This window comes from Mustela putorius, unplaced genomic scaffold (assembly GCF_011764305.1).
Source record: "Mustela putorius furo isolate JIRA1106 unplaced genomic scaffold, ASM1176430v1.1 tig00003834_pilon_pilon_pilon, whole genome shotgun sequence".
NCBI lineage: Eukaryota > Metazoa > Chordata > Mammalia > Carnivora > Mustelidae > Mustela > Mustela putorius.
In genome coordinates, this window is record NW_025421987.1 from 123,138,213 (window position 1) to 123,165,282 (window position 27,070).

The 27,070-nt window shown below is 39.7% G+C and overlaps 1 protein-coding gene across 1 annotated transcript in view; it reads left to right on the top strand.

Annotated features, from left to right (window-relative positions):
- Positions 1–27,070, top strand: part of LOC106005973 (serine/arginine repetitive matrix protein 1) — a 532,002-nt gene that overhangs the window by 243,813 nt on the left and 261,119 nt on the right. Inside the window, exon 4 of the mRNA XM_045088141.1 lies at positions 15,613–15,681. Coding sequence (XP_044944076.1) covers positions 15,613–15,681 — 69 coding nt within the window. The remainder of the gene's footprint in view (positions 1–15,612; positions 15,682–27,070) is intronic.

Here is a 27,070-nt window from a genome sequence, read left to right on the forward strand (position 1 = left end):
AACGAGCTAAGAGATCTGGTCAAATTGTATGATCTTTCAGAGTTTCGGGTTTCCCATCTGTAAAGACCAGGTTTTTTCAGGGGAGGCAGCAGAGCGAGTAGAAGTTAAACCTGAGACCAGGTCGAGGCTCCGGCACTTATTTATTGTGCAAGCTGAGCCAGTCATGTAATCCTTGCTACTCTTTGTGGTCTGGTGGCATTTTCTTCTCCTGGGGGTTGTTAGAAATGCAGTTTTGGGCCCCACCTCAGACCTGCTGAAGCAGAATGTATTCCCCAGGGCATTTGTAAGTACATCAGAGTTCAAGAAGCTTTGACTTAATCTGGTGCTACTCATTATGTGGTCCCGGACAAGCAGCATCCTCATCTGGGAACTTGTTAGAAAAGTGACTTCTCAGGGCCCTCTCTTAGACCAACTGACTCAGTCCTCCGGGACTGGGGACCAGGAATCTGTTGTTTACCAAAGGCTTTCGGTTATCCTGATGCATGACTAGTTTAACTTGTGAGAACTACAATTACCTCCTCAGCTCCGGTGCATCTGCAATAATAAATAGGTCCATCATTAGGGTGTTTTATGGATGCAAAAGACGTGGAATAGTATAACAGAGTGTAATACAGCAGAATATAACATAACATGTATTATAATGTGTGTATACAGAGAGAAAATAATAGTATAAGATGAGCAGAACTTGGTAAATAGTGTGCAGGGGAGAGTGGAAAAGACATTGGAAACACGGTAATTGGTAAGAGTCTGTGTCTCTTATGGTTCTTTGGTTTCAATCCAACAGAAACTAACCCTGGCTAACTTAAGCAAAATGGAATTTATTGGAAAGATATGTGGTAGGACAGAATTACATTTCAAAGAAAAAACAAAATGAGCCTTCAGTGCTCATTTTACAACATTGAGGGAAGTTCCGGGGATCTAGGAAGGTTTTAGAAACTACCATGTGGTCTCTTCAGAGCATCTCCATTGAGATGAACCAGCTCCAAGTGCCCTTTGGGCCATTCCACCCAAGATCCAGATCCCGGATAAAGAAACTGCCTGGCAGGCATGGGTGACCCAGAGGACAATGCACCTGAACTGCCAAGCTTAGTGGGGATAGAGGAGTTTCTCAAAGGAGTACCTTGTTTTATGAAAGAAAATGTGTATGGGAGCCAGGCAAACAAATCAACAGGCCCCCCACTGCAGATATTTCTAGCTCCAGTGTTTTTAGTTTAACATTCTGCACGGACCTCGGACTTGGCACCATGGTAAGAAATCCTGGAGCAGCAAGCTGAAGGACAGGTGCTAGCTCTTTCAGAAAATCTCCTGGCTGTTCCCTTCCCCAGAAGAGCTGTAGGACTTTTCTCTCTACCCAGACTTGAGTAGCTTTGCCTCGGTGATTAGAGGAGTTTGTCCCCTGGAACTGAAGTGCACCCTCACATGCACCCCTGTAGCTCATGTGCCTCCCTGCTCCTGGTAGAGCTGTGGGGTTTTCCCGAGACCGAGCTGCCTCTGTCTTGTCGCTAACGAAGCTGTGATGTATGGCAAACCCTGGAGAATGCACACTGGCTGTCTTTTGCTTTTCTCCCACAGTTTTATAAGTCATTATTTATAAAATCATGCTCATGTCTGAAATTTGCCATATTGGCTCCATGCTCTGTTTGTTTTTATGAATATTTTGTTCATGTGGGAAAAATGGCTATGCATGGCTTGAGTTCCCGCTCTATTATTTTTTTCTCCTTTTGATTCTATCAGTTAATCACAAAAACAACCCTTCTGTGTGTGGGGCTTTTCCCTGGCGTGTGTCTGTGCCATGGTAACAGTGGCTGGTAATGGTTTGTCTGTGAGGAGAAAGCGGCGTGAATGCTAGCTTATTTAATGTGCATCTGAGGGAAGAAGGGGTTTCGAGAGCCTTTTACAATGATTGTACTGATGCCTTAAGGGTAATCCAGTGCCTCCATAGCACTGGTTAATCAAAGCACAGAGACCTGGAGAAGCTGGGAGGTCTGGTGGTTACGGTACCTGTCCGTGGAATAGTCTGGTCCCAACACTCACTGGCTGCTAGCTCTCCTTTTCACATCTCCCAGGTAATTTGGTGTTTCTTTCACTGCACCTTACAACAAAGGTGTCATAATCAGTGATAAAATCCCTGATTATACCATATGGTTCTGTTTCAAATTGTCTGTAGACCAAGGCCAACATAGCCAATACCAATTCAAAAAAAACAAATTGGCTTTGATTTGAAGTTGTATGAAGGAGTTCCTGAGCTCAGTATTAAAGATGCGTTTATGTCTGCGGAAGCTGGAAAGCTTGTGGAGTGCTCTGGTGAGGATAGATACAGAGGTGTCTCCTCTCATGAAAGGGTTCTCATTTCAAAGTCCTTGTGGAAGTTAGAAATTGCATACAGTAAAGAGTACCCTTAGAAATCTCTCAGATTTCAATATAAGTTCAGTGCCTATGATTTTATATATACATTGTAGCAGCAACATTATCTATAGTATATATAACGTCATTATATAGCATATTACATAATATGAAATATATGTAATTATAAAATATGTGCATATAGCATGTGACATATCTAATGTGTAATATATAATGTTATATACTTATATATTGTATATAATATTTATATATTATACATAGTATGTTATATACTTACATATTGTACATGCTAGTAAATATCTTCATATATTTATAACATAAATAAGATAAATACAAAAATATGACTATAAACATATTTATATTTACACAATATATATTATATATTATGTATATTATATATACACAATATATTATTTATAATACACGTTTATATAATTATATACATACACTGTGCAAATTTACAAGCTTATATATGTGTATATATAGTGTCCATAGTTGGATATATGTTCAAAATGTAATTTTACAGAATTTTAATTATGTAAACCAATAGATCTGTATTTGAAAACTCAGAAGTTACGGCGCATGTGATTCACTTCTCTTTACCCCAAGGTCTTGGGGTAAAGCGTGTTCTGTTTGGCATTTCCTCATTTTATCCCTGCATACAAGTATAACGGAAGTTCAGCATTTGGTATTATGCTGGCTCTTCAGCCCAAATGTTATGAATTTCACCTTTGCAAAAATATAAAACAAGGGTTGTATTTGAGGTCTAGTCATCTACCAATCTTAGATTGGAAGCTAAGTAAAATTTGGGAACATAAGAAGCCAATGACATTGCTAGTCTGCTAGAAATGCCTTCAGAATTAAAATCATATGATGTCCATTCAAAGAAAAACTGAGCCTTCCTGGAAAATGGCTTATATTTGAAATCCTCATAATTTATTTACTCTTATTTTAACCATCATAAAAATGGTAGCCTATCAATTATACATGAAACTGAATATTAGAAGGCAGAGGAGAAACATGCTGGCACGCACTTCCTTTCAGCCTGATCACCTCACATTATGAACAAGTTCATTCTGTGTTTACGTCCCTGTGCAAAAAATGGATACTTCTATTACATGTGTCACATATTATGTAAATCTGTAGTTATTATTGCTCTGCACACCATTTTCCTGTAGACTCCAATTCAATTTCCATCAACAATTGTTTGTCGAAAACAATATTTGGAAATTCTTTCCCCAGTGACCTCTGTTTGAGTATATTATGTGCCCTCTCTTTTTGTTGTTGTTATGAAGCAAAAGTCCACCCTGCAAACTAAAATTTCTTCCTGTCCTTCCTGCAGAAGATGATACAATGGGAGTATTTTATGATTTGTTGGATATATATATATATATATATATATGCTCTCATTTGTTCTGGAACTGACTGTAAATAATTGAAATTGGCTTTTGAGTGTGGTTCTTAGAAGCCATCTTATTATATTACTTATACTTTGCGTTTGATCATTGAAAAAATAAATGGTTGGGGGAGAAAAAAACCCAGATCAGGAAATGTAGAGAAACAAGTTGTGTTTCAAATGAAATTTTCTCCTTGCTTCTCACTAGTACGTGTCTGTGGGGTATTCTAAGGAAACTCTGCTGACAGTAGAATTAGTGCCTTCCCAAGGTCCCAACTATGCACAATACTTACCATTATGACAGGACTCTTCTTAATTGTCATTTTGGGTTGTTCAGAATTACAGGAATAAAACCAAAAACAAGGATTTTTTGTGGAATAAGAGTAGAGTTCATCATGGCTATTAAAATTTCTAATGGCATGAAAGCCAATTATTGTGACTTCAGTTGGTTATTCCGAATGCACTTAGGTACGTGACAGCCGAGGTAAACATTTCAGCCACAGACAGCTCCATTAATTAATCACCACTTAGGATTCTGAAGCTTGCTTCCATGCTTCAAGGGCCATGTGGAATACTTTCAAGATATATATTCCAGACAAGTCCGGACAAGCACACTAGGTACTCAATAACATTTTTTTTTCATGTCCTTGTTTGACATTTATTTATTAGAGTAAAGCTCAGACTTGATATTTTACCCCATACTCTGTTTTCCCCTATAGAGAAACTTATATAGAAAAACCTATAGCAACTTAAGGAAAAATAGTGTGTCTGAAGAGGGCAGCCTTTCCACAATTTCTTGGAATTTGCTCCACCTAAATACACATCGCATTGGGCAGTTAATTTTTTTTGTGATTTAATGCTTGTGAATGCTTTTATCCATTTTGGCCCTGAATCATCTCGTTCTCTGAAAATTAGGCTTAATTCTTCACCTCACCTTCCTCCTCCCTGTTTTTAAAAAAGTTTCAGAAGCAGATGGCAACAAAATTCTTCCAAATAGAGAGCTTTATTTGGAGGAATTAACTTCAACCCCCCCGCCCCGTTTATTCACGAGCATTTTGATGGGATATGGCTATTTCTTCATAAAGTTTTAAACTCTACAGTCATTCCTTACTTTGAGAATTATGAAATCTTTAGTTTCCTGGCAGAGAAGAGCCAAAAATTTGTTTTTCTACTTCTCTTTGTCTTTTATGCCCCCAGAAGAATCAGCCACATGAGGACTTGTCAGGAAGAGTCAGAAAAGCATTCTCTCTGCCCTAGTCCATTCAGTCACAGAGCAAAGACTTCAAACGTCTTCCACTTGTCAACATGCTCATCCTGGAAAGTGTGCATGCCAGTAGTGTTTTGTACATAGCAATTAGCATGGAGAGCAAATCTGATTCATTATGGTAGTGTGGCCATGCTCCCCTTGCTAGCCACAGCTAAATGGCTAGATCAGAGCCTTGTCACAAGTGCCCATGGTTGGAAGGATCATTGCCACTGAGTTAGCATCTGGTATTACGTGTGCAGAGGAGACCTTGGTCTTCCCACTGTTTGGTGATGAGGTGAAAAGGTTGGAGGAAATACCAGGATAAGAATGGAGGGCTGTGCAGTGTCCTGGGATATGTTTCTATAAGAAAAACTTCTGAGAGTTCCATGTCTCTCCATGATGAAGGAAAAGTCTGGGAGATAGAAAGAGCAACCTCTAATCTGATGGACAGTTTAATAAACCACTCTTAAAATTCAGCAACTACCACCCCCTCCTCAGGCTTTGGAAAGTTCAAGCTTTGAAAAGCCTTTTGGATTAGAGTGCGTTGGTGGTATCTAAGCTCAGGAGAGTCTGTCCTGGGAATTCTAATGCCTTTGAGAGAAAAATGATTGGGTTGGAGTTCAGGTTAGGGGTAGCTCCATTCTGGGAAACTGGACCCTAGCCAGCTTGTGACCAGATCCTTCCCACTTAACATTGTGGCAACACTAATATGAATATGCACTGAAAATATTTAAAGCAATGTATGAATATTGATAGATTCTCATTTTCACAGCAAGTTTGACTTTTGTTCAACCTCCCCAATTTATAGATGAGCTGAAATGACTTGGTTAATGCCTTATAATTAGTATCAGATCCAGGAAGGGGGAAAAATCTGCTTGTCTGATTTCGTTCCACCTACCTTGGTGGCAGGCAGGCTCCAAGATGTTGTCCAATGATCCCTGTCTCCTGCTGTTCACACCCTGGTGAGGTGCACTCCTGTATTACTCCAGATTTGGTCTGTTTGGCCCACAACCACCAATAATTAGAGACTACTAATGAAGGAATTCAAGGTTTCTTTTGCTTAAAAGAACTCTGACAATCCCTGATGCCACTATGTGTGTTTTATAAGTTCCTAAGACACTTTGGCAGAAAATCACTAATTTGCTAATTTGGCCAGTGAAATTAACTCTGTGTTCTAAGTTTTGGATGTGTTAGTGATATGACATTTTCTGGAGGTAATGACCTACTCCATAACTTCCTAATGGTTTTCATACTATGGTTCCAAAAGGAACAATCACTTCTAGGACAGGGATGAGGGGAGGTAGAGGACACAGAAAAATGTGGGAAGCAGTTAGCCAATCAGTTTTCCATAAAACATATTATATGTACACACACACACACACACACACACACACACAAAACCCCAGATACTTTTACAATTTTCTATCTTTGGGACTATCTTACGTTTGAAAGTCAAGGTATTGCTTAAGATGTTCACTGACACTCTGAGTTCCAAACCAGTTTTCTAAAGAGTTAGAATCCAATTGTTCACTCAGATGAACATGGCAGTTTCAGTGACTCATTATTTCCTTGGGGAGGTACTATGGAAGACTAGGTTCCTGAGATGTTAATAAATATTTGGTAAGAAAATAAGTTGAGTGAGAGAAAAAAGGAGGGGAGAGGTACAGCCAGCCAGCCAACAATAAATAGATAGATAGATAGATAGATAAATTCATTCATTCTTTGGACAAGTAATGTTGGGACAAGTTGATCCATGGATGGGCCTTTGGAGCAGAAATTCTCAATGCCTTTTATGTACCAACATGTTCAGTAATTCTCCAAGAGAGAGGTTGGAACAGTGTCCTCTGTGTTAACCTTCCTGCTTTCCTGGTACTTAAACATTCCAGTGGGGAACAAGAACTCTATGGAAACTCCAGCCCATGGGCCAAATCTGAATCAAGCCCATCTTTGCAAATATAGTTTTAGTGGGGTACAGCCACATCCACTCATTGTGTTGTATTCTCTATAGCTGCTTTCAGGTCACATGGCAGAGTTGAGTAGTTGTGAAAGAGTATGGCCCACAAAGCCCCAAAATATTTATTCTGTGGTCCCCTATAGAAAAATTTTGCTGATGCATGGGTTGAATCATTTGGAAAATGTAGCATTTCCCCAAAAGGACCAGAGAACCACTTTTCAGGAGGTTGTTCTGTGGGTCCAGTCTCTATATAACAGATGGGCGAACACCGAATCAACTCAGTGTTTTCTTGTGGGTCTGTGGGAGTCGCCCCTCCCCTCCCCTTAGTACCTTGAAAGCAGAATACCCTCCCCTCCCCTGTTAGGCAGCTGCACTAGAGAAGGGTTTCTGTTTCTCTGAGTGGCAGATTGAGCCCAGTAGCGAAAGTGAATCTATTCTTTGTTGTAAGATACAGCAAGATCAAGTTGAGTTACAGAGAAAGCTGCATGATAACAGGAAGCTTATCATTTATTTACTGAGCATCCTGTTCACTGTTTTTAGTCCTGTGCAGGAAGGGAGTTGGGGGTTACCTTGTGCTTGCGTCTTCAGGGACTTACAGTTCTCTGTCTCCTTGGAGAAAGTGACTGCGAGACATGTTAAATAACAATGTGGAAATTCAGGGACTTAATTTAAAAAAGAAAAAAAAAACCTAAAGGAGGAAAAATCTAGAAACTTTCTTTCTTTTTTTTTTTGTAAGAAGTGTAATGTCTTCCCCTCCGGTAGGTATGATTCACAGAATACTGTATGCTTTCTACAGACTAAGAGCTGAATAGTTTTTCTGCTAATAATGTGAATTAGTTAATATATTTCTGTGTCACAAATGACCCCAAATTTAACAGCTTAACAGCAAAACTTGATCAGCTTGCAGTTTCTGAGGGTTGGGGATAAGTGAACAGGAGCTCTTGGTCAGGGTCTCTTTTAAAGTTTGCACTCAAGCTGTTAGCCAGGGTTGCAGTCTCTGAAGACCTGGCCGGGGCTGAAGGATCAACTTCCAAGTTCACTCATGTAGCTGTCTGCGAAAGGTTTCAATTTCTCCCCACATGGGACTCTTGATAAAGTGGCTCATGACATGGTTTCTCTAGTGACACGGCTTGGATCTACGGAACCCAAAGGTGATAAGCCATGCCCCAGAAAATAAGCTAACCTAAAAAGTGACATATCCTTGTTACTATTATATTCTATTGGTCAAGCATACCAACCCTGTACATTGTGGAGGGGACTGGAAGGTGGAATGGATATCAGGAAGCAGGGTCTTTGGAGGTCATCTTGGAGCCTGGAGACCACATTCTGGTTATTTAAAGCAGCATCTGTTGGTGAAGGAATGCCTTATGCCCTGACTTCCTGCCCCTGGTCCAGGATACTCAAAGCCTAAGGCCAGGGAATTGGCCCTAAAATCAGCTCTACCCCCGTAAAACCATTGTTAGCTTACAGAGCAGCTTTTTATAAATGAGAAAAAGGTACGCTCCATAAGATTGTTTACTTCCGCTTTTTAAAAAATGATCCTAATGTATGAATTTTATTACAGCAAGGCATTTTACTTTGTTTGTGGAAAAGTCTTGTAATATACCACATGGCTCCCCATGCAGCACATGCCTGCCCAGCCTGCATATGTGATGGAAAGAGCAGCACCACTTGGAATGAACTTGCGTTTGTGTTCATCTCCCTCACTGGGCTGTAAAGTCTTTGAGAGTAAGAACCAAGTGTACTTCTTCCTTCACTGAATCATTCAGCGGGTATATATGAAGATACTGCTGTGTGTGTGTGATAGTACAGTGATGGTTAAGAAAGAGAAGCATTAAAAAAAAGAAAGCTGTTTTTCCTGGTACTTACATTCTAGGGAGGGACAGGAACACTGAAAAACAAAATAAGTACATGAACAAGAGAATTTCAGATAGTGAGAGGCGCTGTGAAGAACCTACAAAGGGTAAAGGATAAGGAGTGACAAGGGCGGGCTAGAAGGTGGTTCTTGGGGGCAGCAAGGGGAGGACAAGGAGAGAAGAAAGCAATGCCATCTTCGCAATGCCTGTTGGTAACTTTGCACTTCCTAGGTGTGCAACAAAATGCTTCCTCTGACAAGGAGGGGCCAGAGAACTAGGAAAGAAAGACCCTAGGAAAGAAAATGAGAGCGCCATTTTGGTTTCAGTAAATATATATGCTATTTTAACTTATGGAGACAGATGGAGTCTCTATTATTCTGCATCTGCTTTTTGTAAGCACAACACGATGACTGGGTTAGGTCTCCTTAAACAAGATTCCTTTATTTCTCCTTCATCAATGGAAAATAAATAAGACCAAGAGGCAAAGGCTAATGACTGTAGTTACTAAGTCAATGTTTAGTGCTTGGAATTGTGTTGGGATTTTCTTCCCTTTTTTTTTTTTTTTTTTTGCATTGAGGCTAGCTTAGGTTTCTTTTGCATTTTCATAATGGACTGAGGACACAAGGAGTAGTAACTCATTCAGTTTCAGATTTCACAACTTGAGAAGAAGGAGCGTGGAGATATTGGATGTGACCCAGAGAAGGGCAGTGAAATGGCTGAAGACGGACTGGAGGCGAGGGCACACAGAGAAAGGTTAAACAGCATTGGTTAATTTAATTGGGAAAAGAATAGGAGAAAATGCTGAGCCTTAGAAAGAGATGGAGATTATATGAGCTGTTTGTCATATACTTTCATGATCTGGAGTTTTATTGAAATTGGAAAGATTTAGATCAGCTTTTAGCTACTAACTGTGAGGATTCTCTGTAGCATTAGGAACATGATAGGACTTCTTGGCAATGATGGTTTAGTCCAGAGTTCTGGGATTCCATAACTGAGGTCGATAATTTCTTTCTTTTTTATTTTTTAAATTTATTTATTTGACAGAGAGGGATCACAAGTAGGCAGAGAGGCAGGCAGAGAGAGAGAGAGAGAGGGAAGCAGGCTCCCTGCTGAGCAGAGAGCCCGATGCGGGACTTGATCCCAGGACCCTGAGATCATGACCTGAGCTGAAGGCAGAGACTGTAACCCACTGAGCCACTCAGGTGCCCTGAGCTTGATAATTTCTTATCAAAGTGAAGGTAACTAATGGATCATGGTGTTTACAGAGGATGGGGAGGGGAGAGGCTGTTTCTCATGTTTCTCACATTCACAGCATAGGCTCCATCCATAAATGCTGAGTCCATGCAACAGCACATGCTGGAATATGTGTTCCAGGGTATTATAATAATAAAGAGGAAATCATGCTTTTTTTTTTTTTTTAAATTTACTTATTTGAGTGAGAGCATCAATAGAAGGCAGGTAGAGAGAGAGAGAGAGAAAAGCAGACTCCCGCTGAGCAGGGAGCCAGATGTGGAACTCCATCCCAGGACTCTGGGATTATGACCTGAGCTGAAGGCAGATGCTTAACCACTGAGCCACACAGGCGCCCCCGAAATCATGCTTTCAATAGCAAAATTGTTAAAGAGATTGCAGAACTTCACCCTATACCTTTTTTTTTTTTCTTAATCAGTTTCCTTTTCTTAACTGGCTTGGTATGTGCACTTGTTTTTTTTGTTGTTGTTGTTGACTTTGGTTGTGTGTGGGTTCTTTTTTCTTTTTCTTTTTTTCTTTTTTTTTTTTTTTTTTTTTTTTTTTCTTTTTGGTAGCTCCTTATGAAGGTACATGTGGGTAGAGCCTTTACCACTTATTCTTTACAAAGTTTCTTGCCCTGGGAAGGTTTTTGAGTCATCTCTTCCTACCTTACTTATTAAAAGTGTTACTGCTGTCTAGGTCCTTTGCTGTTTGGTCTTGTTTCTTGCATGATTCATCTCACTGGGGCTGGAAACATGGTTTTCCATCTGAAATTAAAATCCCAAAAGTCATGTCTGTCATCCAGAGTTCAGTCTGTCTGAATAACCCGTGTTGGTTCCTGGACTGTATTTGTCAATGACGTTTTGTGCCACGATGTTAAACGCAGATGTCTAATTGGCACCTTCTAACACTATTTATTGGTTCTTCATTTCTCGTTCTCCAAATATGCTCCAGGCCAAATGCAGAAAGAACTGTAGCTACTGAAAAATGTACACATTCCCAAAGTTCCTTGTCTTACGCTGATGGGCAATTAGACTTGGAAGTAGCTGGCCAAGCGAAGGACAGTGTGGACGAAGTAGGGCGGCTGGCTGGCTGGTGGGCTCCCTGCAGCATTGGCAGCCTTCCTCACTTAGGAGCTGCCATTGAATTTGGTCTGTCTTCCAGGTTTCTGCATAGTACTTCCCTGCCTTTGTTAATAGCACACTCTGCATGCTTTTGTCACTAAACAGTTTTCCATCCTCCTCCTCCTGAGCTCCCTTCTCTGATATAAGTAACCTGGATCTGCTTGAGACCCACAGCCTGGGGGAGGGAGAGAGAGAAGACGCAAACTGGGGTATGTATTTTTGCCTCAATATTTCTTTGAATTCCGGCCTCTCTCTGTTTTTGTAGATCATCTAGTCCTTTGGCAGTTACCTCACAGCCTTCTGGAGACATTTCCTATGGAATCACATGTAGCCGTTCACCAGTGCTTTCTACCTCTGTGTGATGTCTGCCATTTCCCTGATTTCTTGCCCTGTTGACTTTAACGGTTGGTTTTTTCTATGAAGCCACATTAGGGAACTCCTTACCCTAATATCCTGAAATCTGGGCCAGTGGTATTACCCTTTCTAAGATATTATAGCAGCCACTGAGGCTCTGGAATTTGACCAGTTTTTACTGCATTTGTCCTCAGGCGTGTTGGTTCCATTGTCACAGTCCCCTGGTCATACTCGCTAAACTTGAATAGGATTAAGCCTGCTAAACCTATTAATTAATTTGATGTTTACTGAGCACTTAGTATACAAGCATGCCTAGTTATTTGAGTAAATAAGACCCAGCCCCAACTCTCTCCTGTCTTCCCTTATAACCTTGTGGAATGTCCATTCTACAAGAGGAAACTGCATTTAGAAGGCAATTACAAGTGAGTGTAACAGAAGTTTTGCTAAGATGTAAGTGCAGATGTGCCGGAAACATCAGTAGAGTAGCCAGTTCTTGGTATTCAGGGAAGGTTTTCCAAGGACAGGAGTTGGATATCTAAACTGCAACCCTTACTCAGCCATTTTAATTGGACTGTGGTGGTTCAACATTCAATCTATATCAGTAGATTAAAAATCAGATTCTTTTTCCTCAAGCATCTTCCCACAATTTCCAGAGATATTTCTCTGGAGTTTGAGAGTTCATTTTGTCTGTTTAGAGAAAACTACTATCAATAATATCCTTGGGTCTTCATACCTCTACTCATCATCATCCTTACTCAGTGGATGCATGTGGCAGTAGAAGTGTGTGCTGGGAATATTCTGGGATGTTTCTTTGCTTCCAAGATTAAATGCGAATCACTTGAAGAGCCTCTTAAAAATGCAAATTGCTGGATCCCACTTCCAGAGATTTGTAAATTCCTGGGGTCAATAAATTTGCATTTTAAACCAGCTTGCCTCATTATTCTGATCTGGATACTGTCCTTTGATTAACCACTGCTAAGGGCACTAAGAGGGAGAGATGGAGGGTATGATCTATTACTTATCTGTGAGTTTATTTTCGTCCAGACTGAAATCCAAACTACACCTTATGGTTAGTTTATTCAAAAAGATATCTTTGAATCAAAGATTCAAAAAGATATCAGATATTGTGTTTTGTGCTATTAAACTGATTTTTGAATATAGTCACATCCATCAGAAGCTATGCTACAATTTGGGACGTGGCCATGTCTTTAAAATTGTAATTAATATTGACCAGTTATTTTGTTGTTTCTCTGGCCTTTTACATTTATCCTTAGCACTAGAAAGGACATGAAGTGTGTGAATCACAATAGACTGCAATTACCATTATGCAGTCAATTATACTTGTGTGCTGAAGTGCAGTGTGACCTTTAGGAGAAAGTTAAGCGTGGGCATGGAAGTATCATGACACCTTTCAAGAAGGGAGAGCTGTGTGTTTCACATTGGGTTTTTATTGCACTCAAATCCACAGAAACCCATTTTCTGTCCTTCCCACTTCAAGGTTCCGTAATAATTTGGTTCATATACTGTAGGTCCCACATCTCACTTTTCTTTAAAATATTTTTTTGAATGTTAGTGTTCACGTCTTGAATTTGATTACCATCATTTTATTTTGATTAAAAAAAATCAAAGCTTTCAAGAAGAGATACCAAGTGTTCATGGGGATGTGGAGGAATGGGCACCCTTGTGCACACTCTTGGTGGGACTGGTGCAGTCACTGTGGAAAACGGTATGAAGCTTCCTTAAGAAATGGAAAAAATAGAACTACTCTATGATATAAAAAAAAAAAAAAAAAGAAAAGAAAACAAGCTATCAAAGAGATATCTGCACTTGGTGTTTCTGGCAGCATTATATATAATAACCAAGATATGGAAATAACTTAAGGGTCTGTCAACAGATGAGTGGATAAAGAAGAGATATATATGTTATATATAATATACATGTTTTATATAAAATTTACTATATACAGTAGGGTGATAACCATATTGCAAAATGTAGATGTATCAAATCAACTCTGATGGCTTAAACTTATATAATATTATTTGTCAATTATATCTCAATTAAAAAAAACCATAAAGCTTTATTTTCCTGATAATAATATAAAAATTATGGTTTAATTTTAGAAACCTGTATTGTGGCTTGAAACTATGATAAGTTATGCTCTCAACATATGATGTCTCAAAAATTAATCTGATGGTAAATTCCTAAAGGTTATGACTTAAGGAGAGTTGACGAGATTCTACTGAAGCCCAAATCATTGGGGTAGAAAATCAGCCAATGGCCCCTTCCAAAAAATGCAGAGAAGTCAGGATCTGCTACAATATTCAGGCAATGGGCTATTTCTGGATAACTAGCATTTTCTAGGTAACAGAGGTTTCAGATGTTTCTTTGGTATTTTAGGTACATAACATTGAGAGGAATCGCATCTTTCCATGGAAGTTCAGTGTTGCCACTATAATCAGTAAAGCATAGCATCATTTAATTGACTAGATTTTGGGTTGGATAAGGAGGGAGCATGGAGACCATCTAAATTATTCTTATTTCACAATTAAGAAAATGGCATTAAGAGAAGGTACATGGTCATGCGCTGGTAAAGTCAGATGTGTTTGAAATTCATTGCTACTGCTTCTCATTGAGGGAATATGATTAAGTTTTTAGTTTAATTTCCAGCTACTTCCTTGATAGTTCTCCCTTTACCCAAGTTGAAATCAGAAACGCCTCTTATACTGTGTTATAGCATCCAATCCCATCAGCCTCAGTGGGGCAGGGGAGCTGATCCCATGTCTATCTCCTCAAACGGGCAGATGTGAGAGGAGAGTTGAACTGAGCAGGCAGAACACAGCATTTAGCTAGCATGCCAGCCTTCCGTGGCAGAGATTGAGGAAAGCTGTCAGGAACAGCAAAGGCCAGCACAGAATTACACAGGGGTCCTGAAAGGCAGATGGAATGCTGTGATGGGTAGTATGGAGTTGGCAGTACTGTAGTGGTCTACTGGTCATTCTCCAAACATCCCAATCACTTCCATATCTTCACGCCTCTGCCATGAAGTATCCATAACTTTCTGCAAGGGGTAGAAAATGTGAGTATAGTCAATTACCCAAGGAAGTTCAGGCTGCAAGAGTAGCAGCCTGAAGCTGTGGTTAAACTGCATAAGAAGACCAGTTAGGGTTAGCATCTCTGTTCTTCTCTTGGCCCTTTTTCCTCTTGGTCACAGAATGGTTGCTTCAGCTCCATGCATCGTATCTTTATTTAGAGAGAAAGGAGTAGTAGTGGTGAAGGTCACAGCATTATCTTTTCCCTTTTATCAGAAAAGCAAAGGGTTTCCCAGAACTCTGTTACCTCCTGCCCCTCCAAAATTACATTTTGTCTCATTGGAGTGGAGGGAGGAAATGCCGAGGATGTGCGTATGCAGTTTTGTTTTATTTTGTTTTGTTTTGTTTTTTTGAGCCTCTCTGGTAGAAGTTCACCCCCCGTACCCCACCCCCTGCCAAGTGGTGTTAAGAATGGCTGTGGATGAGAAAATCTACAGTGAATTTATGGTATTTTTACAAGCCCAGAGAACTGGTAACAATAGTACGGTCAGGTCTTTGCCAAGATGAACGGTCTCTTTATAGTAAGAGATTCAAATGACCTCATTTATTAATGTGGATATCTGTATACCAGTTTGGTTTCATGTGGAAACTTATAATAATTTGCCTTATTTTCTGCTTGTTGAATTAAGGCTTCTATGTGTACAGCACCTTACCATACAAAATTTGATCCCCTCAAGAATCCTGTGACATAAAAATTATTATTCTAGTCTCACTGAAGACAAAGTAGAGACAGAGAGAATTTGGATAACTTTCACCAGGTCAAACAACGAGTACACACTGCAAGTTGGATCCAGATGTTTTGGCTCTGGTGTTTGTATTATTATACTCACTGAGGAGAATGTGTTTTAAAAGAAGTGAAACAGAGAGTAAATTGAGACAGTCTAAGACTGCATTAATTTTTGGAGCTGTAGACACTGAATAAATAATTTGTTTAGAGAAATAGAAAGTGATTCAGTTTGTGTGACAACATGAAATCTCCCCCCCCTTTCCCTTTTTCAGAGACCCTCGGCCAGCAAGTCTTCGGGGGCTCCTTCCTATAGCAGATGGTCCAGTTCACAGCCACATCAGGTAACATGCTCTTTTTAAGAATCTCGTCATGCTTGTTTCCCCCCGAAGTGCCCTTCAAAGTACAGTTACCTCGTTACTGGGCAAACGTGGAGGGTATCAGGCTCTTGCCTGTTCTCACCTTGAAGGTGGCCCCTTGGCAAAGGGCTGTGGAGTTCCTCTTTGGTGACTTCTATCCACCTCGAGTCTCCAGTCAGGGCTACGTGAGGGGAACAGTGAGAGGGAAATGCCCAGTTCCACATCCAAAGCCCTCCTCCGTGCCTAGCTAACGAAGTCAGTCTGGCAATTCGTGAGAATAGATTTGCCTCTTATTCTTCAACCAAAGATTTTCTCTCTGTCCTTTCTGTTCTAGGAAAGTGTGTATGTTCCCATGTGTGTGCATATGTGCATGCCTCTGTGTGTGTGTGTGTGTGTATGACACAAAGGATCTCTAGGAGTGTATATACTGGTATATCCGAAAATGTACTGATATTGCAAATAATCACTTTTTCACCTTGTTACTCAGGATGATTAAAATCTGCGTTCGGGTCAAGCAAGTTAAGCCAGTACAGCACCGTTATGTTTCTGTGTGTAAAAAAAGCAAGATTTTTAGGTTGGTAAGCCATTTACACAGGTGACTACATGGGCTTCTATTTAAAGCAGCATATGGTGAGAACACTAACTTTAGACTCTAAAAGCTGGGTAGGACTTGAATTTGTTACCTCGAGACCAACAGGAAATAAGCTCTGTCTTGTCTTTTGCTTTATTGGTCCAAATTCTCTTTTAGACTTTTAAGGTCACTTAGGCAGGCTGGAGTGATGGTAGAAGAAGCACATTATAAATGGTTTATAGTTGCATCTTCTCCCACATTTTATTGACTCTCTGTAGACACTTAGTATGGATGGTAATTTAGTCCAGTCTCAGCATAATGTGAGCACTCTTGTTATATTCTTTTATCTTGTCTTCGCAACTTCTTTGTAAGAAATTGACACTTATCAATAAAAATATTAAAGAAATTAATGGGAAAAATAAATTCTTCCATTATGCATTATTTTATCACAGTGCCTCTTTTATCTTATTTATTTATTTATTTGAGAGAAAGAGAGAGAGAAACAGAGTGAGTGCGCACATTAGGGAAAGGGGGAAAGGGGTAGAGGCAGTGGGAGAGAGAAACTTAAGATTTCATGCTGAGTGTGGAGCCCAGAGTGAGGTTTGATCTCATGACCCTGAGAGCACAACCTGAGTCAAAACCAAGAATCTGAATGCTTAACTCACTGCATCCCCTGGGTGCCCCATGGTGCCTCTTTTTATATTGATTGGTTGGTAGAAAAAACTTGAGGTGATAGCTCTGCCTCCACTGGCATCAGCTTTGCTTAGTGTCTTTTAACTCTGGAAGGATATATTGCTTTGTGAGTGTGAGCTAAGAAAAAAGGCAACCTGAAAAGAGGGGCAATGGCTCCAGTCTTGGGAGATTGCTTTTAATATCCAGTTTTCTTTGGCTTCCTGCATCTCCTGAAAATGCACATTGGGTTTTAATCAGTGTTTTTGATTTCTCTTCTCACACTTCTCACACTTTCCAGAGTTTGTCTGGTTGTCTGGTGTGGGTTGAGCAAGTCACTGGTCACATCCCTGCGCTCTCCATGAAGATGGGGGAGATGTTCTAATCTGATCTTCACAGTCTAAGGAAAGTGAGACACAGAGATTATATTGTCTAAGGTTACACGATTTCAGTTGGTCTACAGTTCTGTGATTTTTTTCCCCCTAGAACTTACTCAGTTTTATAAGCCCAAACAATTTTTCTGAGGACATCCTAGGGAAATAGTCTAATATGAATCTGACTCTGGACTGGTCCTACAAAGTTTTTACATCTTGCAGTGAAAAGAGAAAAGCAAAGACAGGATGATATTTGGAACAGTCCTTAATTCTCAGAATGTATCCTTTTAGCTTTCCAATATTCCAGTGACCCTTTTAACTGAAATCTGGTAATGTTTAGATGGTTTTGTGTAGTTTTTGATATCCAAGCCAAATTAAAATGGTAACCATCCTGTATACATTTCCCAATGTGTCCTCTGAATTCTTACCTGTATGTGAAATCCAGGAGCAAAAGAGCTACCAAAAGGGGTTTCATTTTTGTCTTCTCATATGTTGAAAGAAATGTGATTATATTGGCGGTCTTTCAATCTTTGCAGTGCCATTTGGATTGGGAGGCTTAATTTGATGACATTTCCAAATGGTAGCCCAATCAAAACTAATATTGGTGACATCAGCTTTGTATTGAGGATCCTCTTTTGTTTTTTTAAATTTTTTATTTTTTATAAACATATATTTTTATCCCCAGGGGTTCAGGTCTGTGAATCACCAGGTTTACACACTTCACAGCACTCACCAAAGCACATACCCTCCCCAATGTCCATAATCCCAACCCCTTCTCCCAAACCCCCTCCCCCCAGCAACCCTCAGTTTGTTTTGTGAGATTAAGAGTCACTTATGGTTTGTCTCCCTCCCAATCCCATCTTGTTTCATTTATTCTTCTCCTACCCACTTAAGCCCCCATGTTGCATCACCACTTCCTCATATCAGGGAGATCATATGATAGTTGTCTTTCTCTGCTTGACTTATTTCGCTAAGCATGATACGCTCTAGTTCCATCCATGTTGTCGCAAATGGCAAGATTTCATTTCTTTTGATGGCTGCATAGTATTCCATTGTGTATATATACCACATCTTCTTGATCCATTCATCTGTTGATGGACATCTAGGTTCTTTCCACAGTTTGGCTATTGTGGACATTGCTGCTATAAACATTCGGGTGCACGTGCCCCTTTGGATCACTACGTTTGTATCTTTAGGGTAAATACCCAATAGTGCAATTGCTGGGTCATAGGGCAGTTCTATTTTCAACATTTTGAGGAACCTCCATGCTGTTTTCCAGAGTGGCTGCACCAGCTTGTATTCCCACCAACAGTGTAGGAGGGTTCCCCTTTCTCCGCATCCTCGCCAGCATCTGTCATTTCCTGACTTGTTGATTTTAGCCATTCTCACTGGTGTGACGTGATATCTCATTGTGGTTTTGATTTGTATTTCCCTGATGCCGAGTGATATGGAGCACTTTTTCATGTGTCTGTTGGCCATCTGGATGTCTTCTTTGCAGAAATGTCTGTTCATGTCCTCTGCCCATTTCTTGATTGGATTATTTGTTCTTTGGGTGTTGAGTTTGCTAAGTTCTTTATAGATTCTGGACACTAGTCCTTTATCTGATATGTCATTTGCAAATATCTTCTCCCATTCTGTCAGTTGTCTTTTGATTTTGTTAACTGTTTCCTTTGCTGTGCAAAAGCTTTTGATCTTGATGAAATCCCAACAGTTCATTTTTGCCCTTGCTTCCCTTGCCTTTGGCGTTGTTCCTAGGAAGATGTTGCTGCGGCTGAGGTCGAAGAGGTTGCTGCCTGTGTTCTCCTCAAGGATTTTGATGGATTCCTTTCGCACATTGAGGTCCTTGATCCATTTTGAGTCTATTTTTGTGTGTGGTGTAAGGAAATGGTCCAATTTCATTTTTCTGCATGTGGCTGTCCAGTTTTCCCAGCACCATTTATTAAAGAGGCTGTCTTTTTTCCATTGGACATTTATTTCCTGCTTTGTCGAAGATTAGTTGACCATAGAGTTGAGGGTCTATTTCTGGGCTCTTTATTCTGTTCCATTGATCTATGTGTCTTTTTTTGTGCCAGTACCATGCTGTCTTGATGATGACAGCTTTGTAATAGAACTTGAAGTCCGGAATTGTGATGCCACCAACGTTGGCTTTCTTTTTCAATATCCCTTTGGCTATTCGAGGTCTTTTCTGGTTCCATATAAATTTTAGGATTCTTTGTTCCATTTCTTTGAAAAAGATGGATGGTACTTTGATAGGAATTGCATTAAATGTGTAGATTGCTTTAGGTAGCATAGACATTTTCACAATATTTATTTTTCCAATCCAGGAGCATGGAACATTTTTCCATTTCTTTGTGTCTTCCTCAATGTCTTTCATGAGTACTTTATAGTTTTCTGAGTATAGATTCTGTGTCTCTTTGGTTAGGTTTATTCCTAGGTATCTTATGGTTTTGGGTGCAATTGTAAATGGGATTGACTCCTTAATTTCTCCTTCTTCTGTCTTGCTGTTGGTGTAGAGAAATGCAACTGATTTCTGTGCATTGATTTTATATCCTGACACCTTACTAAATTCCTGTACAAGTTCTAGCAGTTTTGGAGTGGAGTCTTTTGGGTTTTCCACATATAGTATCATATCATCTGCGAAGAATGGTAATTTGACTTCTTCTTTGCCGATTTGGATGCCTTTAATTTCCATTTGTTGTCTGATTGCTGAGGCTAGGACCTCTAGTACAATGTTGAATAGCAGTGGTGATAATGGACATCCCTGCCGTGTTCCTGACCTTAGCGGAAAAGCTTTCAGTTTTTCTCCATTGAGAATGATATTTGCGGTGGGTTTTTCATAGATGGCTTTGATGATATTGAAGTATGTGCCCTCTATCCCTACACTTTGAAGAGTTTTGATCAGAAAGGGATGCTGTACTTTGTCAAATGCTTTTTCAGCATCTATTGAGAGTATCATATGGTTCTTGTTCTTTCTTTTATTGATGTGTTGTATCACATTGACTGATTTGCGGATGTTGAACCAACCTTGCAGCCCTGGAATAAATCCCACTTGGTCGTGGTGAATAATCTTTTTAATGTACTGTTGAATCCTATTGGCTAGTATTTTGTTGAGTATTTTCGCATCTGTGTTCATCAAGGATATTGGTCTATAGCTCTCTTTTTTGGTGGGATCCTTGTCTGGTTTTGGGATCAAGGTGATGCTGGCCTCATAAAATGGGTTTGGAAGTTTTCCTTCCATTTCTATTTTTTGGAACAGTTTCAGGAGAATAGGAATTAGGTCTTCTTTAAATGTTTGGTAGAATTCCCCCGGGAAGCCATCTGGCCCTGGGCTTTTGTTTGTTTGGAGATTTTTAATGACTGTTTCAATCTCCTTACTGGTTATGGGTCTGTTCAGGCTTTCTATTTCTTCCTGGTTCAGTTGTGGTAGTTTATATGTTTCTAGGAATGCATCCATTTCTTCCAGATTGTCAAATATTGCCGTAGAGTTGCTCATAGTATGTTCTTATAATAGTTTGTATTTCTTTGGTGTTAGTTGTGATCTCTCCTCTTTCATTCATGATTTTATTTATTTGGGTCCTTTCTCTTTTCTTTTTGATAAGTCGGGCCAGGGGTTTATCAATTTTATTAATTCTTTCAAAGAACCAGCTCCTACTTTCTATTGTCTTTTTGGTTTCTATTTCATTGATTTCTGCTCTGATCTTTATGATTTCTCTTCTCCTGCTGGGCTTAGGGTTTCTCTCTTGTTCTTTCTCCAGCTCCTTTAGGTGTAGGGTTAGGTTGTGTACCTGAGACCTTTCTTGTTTCTTGAGAAAGGCTTGTACCGCTATATATTTTCCTCTCAGGACAGCCTTTGTTGTGTCCCACAGATTTTGAACCGTTGTATTTTCATTATCATTTGTTTCCATGATTTTTTTCAATTCTTCTTTAATTTCCCAGTTGACCCATTCATTCTTTAGAAGGATGCTGTTTAGTCTCCATGTATTTGGGTTCTTTTCAAACTTCCTTTTGTGGCTGAGTTCTAGCTTTAGAGCATTGTGGTCTGAAAATATGCAGGGAATGATCCCAATCTTTTGATACCCGTTGAGTCCTGATTTAGGACCGAGGCCTTTATTTCCTTGCTGATCTTTTGCTTGGATGATCTGTCCATTTCAGTGAGGGGAGTGTTAAAGTCCCCCACTATTATTGTATTATTGTTGATGTGTTTCTTTGATTTTGTTATTAATTGGTTTATATAGTTGGCTGCTTCCACACTGGGGGCATAGATATTTAAAATTGTTAAATCTTCTTGTTGGACAGACCCTTTGAGTATGATATAGTGTCCTTATTATTATAGTTTTTGGCTTAAAATCTAATTGATCTGATATAAGGAATGCCACTCCTGCTTTCTTCTGATGTCCATTAGCATGGTAAATTCTTTTCCACCCCCTCACTTTAAATCTGGAGGTGTCTTCGGGCTTAACATGAGTTTCTTGGAGGCAACATATAGATGTGTTTTGTTTTTTTATCCATTCTGATACCCTGTGTCTTTTGACAGGGGCATTTAGCCCATTAACATTCAGGGTAACTATTGAGAGATATGAATTTAGGGCCATTGTATTGCCTGTAAGGTGACTGTTACTGTATGTGGTCTCTGTTCCTTTCTGATCTACCACTTGTAGGCTCTCTCTTTGCTTAGAGGACCCCTTTCAAGATTTCCTGTAGAGCTGGTTTGGTGTTTGCAAATTCTTTCAGTTGTTGTTTGTCCTGGAAGCTTTTAATCTCTCCTTCTATTTTCAATGATAGCCTAGCTGGATATAGTATTCTGGGCTGCATGTTTTTCTCATTTAGTGCTCTGAAAATATCATGCGAGCTCTTTCTGGCCTGCCAGGTCTCTGTGGATAAGTCAGCTGCCAATCTAATATTTTTACCATTGTATGTTACAGACTTCTTTTCCCGGGCTGCTTTCAGGATTTTCTCTTTGTCACTGAGACTTGTAAATTTTACTATTAGGTGACGGGGTGTGGGCCTATTCTTATTGATTTTGAGGGGCGTTCTCTGAACCTCCTGAATGTTGATGCTCGTTCCCTTTGCCATATTGGGGAAATTCTCCCCAATAATTCTCTCCAGTATACCTTCTGCTCCCCTCTCTCTTTCTTCTTCTTCTGGAATCCCAATTATTCTAATGTTGTTTCGTCTTATGGTGTCACTTATCTCTCGAATTCTCCCCTCGTGGTCCAGTAGCTGTTTGTCCCTTTTTTGCTCAGCATCTTTATTCTCTGTCATTTGGTCTTCTATATCACTAATTCTTTCTTCTGCCTCATTTATCCTAGCAGTGAGAGCCTCCATTTTTGATTGCACCTCATTAATAGCTTTTTTGATTTCGACTTGGTTAGATTTTAGTTCTTTTATTTCTCCAGAAAGGGCTTTTATATCTCCCGAGAGGGTTTCTCTAATATCTTCCATGCCTTTTTCGAGCCCGGCTAGAAACTTGAGAATTGTCATTCTGAACTCTAGATCTGACATATTACCAATGTGTGTATTGATTAGGTCCCTAGCCTTCGGTACTGCCTCTTGTTCTTTTTTTTGTGTTGAATTTTTCTGTCTTGTCATTTTGTCCAGATAAGAGTATATGAAGGGGCAAGTAAAATACTAAAAGGGTGGCAACAACCCCAGGAAAATATGCTTTAACCAAATTAGAAGAGATCCAAAATCGTGAGGGGGGAGAAAGGGGATAAAAAGAGATTCAAAAAGGAAGAAAGAAAAAAAAAAGAAAACAGAAAAAAAAAAAGAATTTTAAAAAAAGAAAACACCTAAGAAAAATATGAAAAAGAAAAAATATATATTTTAGATAAACTAGTAAAAAATCGTTAAAAATGAAAAAGGTAACAGTTAAAAAAAAATTTACCCGAAGGCGAGAAAAAAAAAACAAAAAATGAAAAAGAAAAAAATTAAAGTAACTGCAAAACTAAAAAAAATCACAGGGAAAAAGCCATGAGTTCTGTGCTTGGCTTTCTCCTCCTCTGGAATTCTGCTGCTCTCCTTGGTATTGAAACCGCACTCCTTGGTAGGTGAACTTGGTCTCAGCTGGATTTCTTTTTGATCTTCTGGGGGAGGAGGCTGTCATAGTGATTCTCAAGTGTCTTTGCCCCAGGCGGAATTACACCGTCCTTACCAGGGGCCGGGGTGAGTAATCCGCTCTGGTTTGCTTTCAGGAGCTTTTGTTCCCTGAGCGCTTTCCGTAGAGTTCCGGAGGACGGGAATACAAACGGCGGTCTCCTGGTCTCCAGCCCGGAGGAGCCGAGAGCCCAGGGCAGCACTCCTCAGTGCGCCCTCAGAGAACAGCGCCCAGTTACTCCCGTCTGCCTGACCTCCGGCCGTGCTCCGAGCTCACCGAGCTTGCGACCGGTTCAAGGTCACCCCGAGCTGTGAGCTCACTGTTGGCTCTGTCTCTGTAGCCCGCTTTCCCATTCCAATACCCGCAAGCTCTGCGACACTCAGACATCCCCGATCCTTCTGTGACCCTGCGGGACCTGAGGCCACGCTGACCCCGCGTGGCTTTTGCCCCGTGTAGCCTCTGGAGCGATGTCCCTCAGCGGAATAGACTTTTAAAAGTCCTGATTTTGTGCGCCGTTGCTCCACCGCTTGCCGGGAGCCGGCCCCTCCCCCCGGGGTCTATCTTCCCGTCGCTTTGGATTCACTTCTCCGCCGGTCCTACCTTTCAGAAAGTGATTGTTTTTCTGTTTCCAGAATTGCTGCTCTTCTTCTCTTCGATCTGCCGATGGATTTTCAGGTGTTTGCAATCTTTAGATAAGCTATCTAGCTGATCTCCGGCTAGCTGAAGTAGTCTCAGCCTGCTACTTCTCCGCCATCTTTCTTGATCCTCTTTAACCCTAACTGAGAGGAGTGGTACATTTTTTTATATTTGGTAGATTTCCTTGGCATTTACCTGTTGTGCTGGCCAATTGTTTGTCTGCTTTCAGATCTACTCCATGCCCATCTCTTGACATCTATGTTCCCAGGCTCCCTTGTTAACTGACTGCTAAATAGGTTCTTCCAGCTGGAGGTACCATTGCTGGTTAGGAAGAGATAGAAAGGGAAAACCCAGGATATATCTTTCCCTTCTTTTGCTTTGGGCAGTATATCTCCATGTTCAGTACCTCTGTGTGGATCTAGCTAGTGTGAGACAGTCCTTGATTCTGGCTTCTGAATACCCTCTCTGTGGTCTCCCAAGCTTTAGGGAAGGGGGAAGTATCCTCATTCTTCCCTCTCTGGTTTTTTGGCTTTCCATTAGCCTTATGACTAGTTCCCTATATTAAATTCCTTCTCTTTGACGGCCTGTTATGGGCTCTGTTTTTCCAGCAATTTTTCTGACTGTTTTCTGATTGATACACCTACCATGGCATGATGCTGTTTATTCTTTTGTTGTAGAACAGTGGGTTTTAACTTTAACTTTAGAAATATTATGTGAATACTTACAGGTTCACCAGACTCGAAGCTGCTGAAAACTCTGAGATTTATTCTCTGGAGCTGGCCTAGTGGGTGGTGGTAATCCTTTTATACCCCTATCCTACACAGAATAATTATTCCTCTTTGTCACTCATGAGCTAATCCTTCCCTTCTAAATTTGTGTTTATTACAAAACTTTTGTCTTTTGTGCTTGCAATATAATAGGCTTATTGCCTTCAGTTTTTGAAAGTACCTACACAAGTTCTCAGCCTGAGGTTGAAAAGACAACTGTAATTCAATCCTGGATTCTAGCTTTGTGCCTTCCTCTGATTTTTGTTATCAGCAGAACAGTTTAGAAAGGAAGTTGTCATGGATTTATTCATTAGGAAAAGTGGACCTTTTTTCTTTCTTTCTTTTCTTTTTTTTAGTTTTATTTTATTAGTGGACCTTTTTCTATTTGTCTTCATAACACTGTTTGTAAAGCTCAGACTGATACAAATATAGACATAGTAATGAGTGAATTGGTGCAGGTAGATACATGCTCATTTGAGAATTAATATCATCACCATTCCTTCTTCATCATTATCATCATACCTAACATTTACTGAATGTTTACTCTGTGGTGTCCGCCAATTTCTTGTCATGCGTTATCTCATTTAATCCTCTCAATGTCTCTATGATAAAGAGACAGTATTTTATAGGGGTGGGAATTGAGAACCCGAACATTTAATTATGTTGGTCCAGTTAACCGCCACAGGGTTGGTTCTTAGATTTCAGCACCTTCCTATTTCTTTTTTTCCTGTCCATTTAATTAGGTTTATTTTTTTAAGTTTTTATTTAAATTCCAGTACACATATAGTGTAATATTTGTTTTAGGTGTACAATTTAGTGATTCAGGACTTCAATATTCAGCACTTTCAGGGCTCATCCCAACAAATGCACTCCTTAATCCCCATTGCTTATTTAACCCATTAACCCCACCCACCTCCCCTCTGGTAACCATCAGCTCTCTGTAGTTGCAAGTCTGTCTCTTGGTTTGCCTTCCTCTCTTTTTTTCCCTATGCTTGTTTGTTTTGTTTCTTAAATTGCACAGATTAGTAAACGTGTATGGCATTTGTCTCTCTCTGATTTATTTCACTTAGCATAGAACTCTCTAGCTCCATCTATGTCATTGCAAAGGGCAAGATTTTATTCTTTTTTGTGGCTGAATAATATTCCATTGTAGGTATGTGTGTGTATATATATATATACACACATATATATACATATATACCACATCTTCTTTATCCATTCATCAGTCAATGGACATTTGTGCTTTTTCCATAATTTGGCTCTTACAGATAATGCTGTTATAAATAGCATAGGATATATGTATCCCTTTGAATTAGTATTTTTGTATCCTTTGGGTAAATACCTAGTAGTATAATTGCTGGATCATGGGATGGTTCTATTTTTATTATTTGAGGAACCTTCATACTATTTTCCAGACTGGCTACACCCCAGTCATTTCACCAGTGGGCAATATTAACTCCCTGAAGATTTCAGACTAACTTAAGGCCAGTGAAAACTCATTTTTACCAATAGTTCTATTTTACACTGACTGGAGCACTACATTTTGGCCTTTAGATAATATTTCTAATCTGAAATTATTTTTCCCAGTTAACTGTCTTTGTTGAAACAAGTGTTTGTATCCACTCAAGTATAGATCAGTCTATTTGCAAATAGAAAATCTTTAAAATATAGATCTTAATATGTTTAGTAAGTTTTATTTAAAAACACATTTCTTAATTTATCTATTTATCTATCTACCTATCTATCTAGGATTTATTTATTTATTTTGAGAGAGACAGTGAGTGCACACATGCAGGGGGAAGGGGTAGGGGGAGAGAGAGAGAGAGTCTCAAGCAGACTCTGAGCTGCACGAGAGCCCAAAGTAGGACTGGATCTCACAACCCTGAAATTACTATCTGAGTCAAAACCAGGAGTCAGCCACTTAACGGACTGTACCACCCAGCACCACCCCCCATGCCATTTATTTAAGCTGCAATAATTTGGGGTTTTATTTGGAATAATTTGAGAACATCTTTGTTAAAAAAAAAAAAGAAAAAAGTGTCTTTTTTAATGCTTTCAGTTTGTAAGGAATCTTACAAACCTACAGATATCTATGTAGTAAAAGTCATTATGAATTGAATTTTGAGTGACACAGGCAAATAAGAATGGTGACTGGCTACTGGTATCTTCAAATCTGAAATGAAAATTGTGATGTTTTTATGCATACTGTATACTTCTCTTTAGAAAACTTTTGTATTTCCCATCATATTTTCTATCTCCTCTT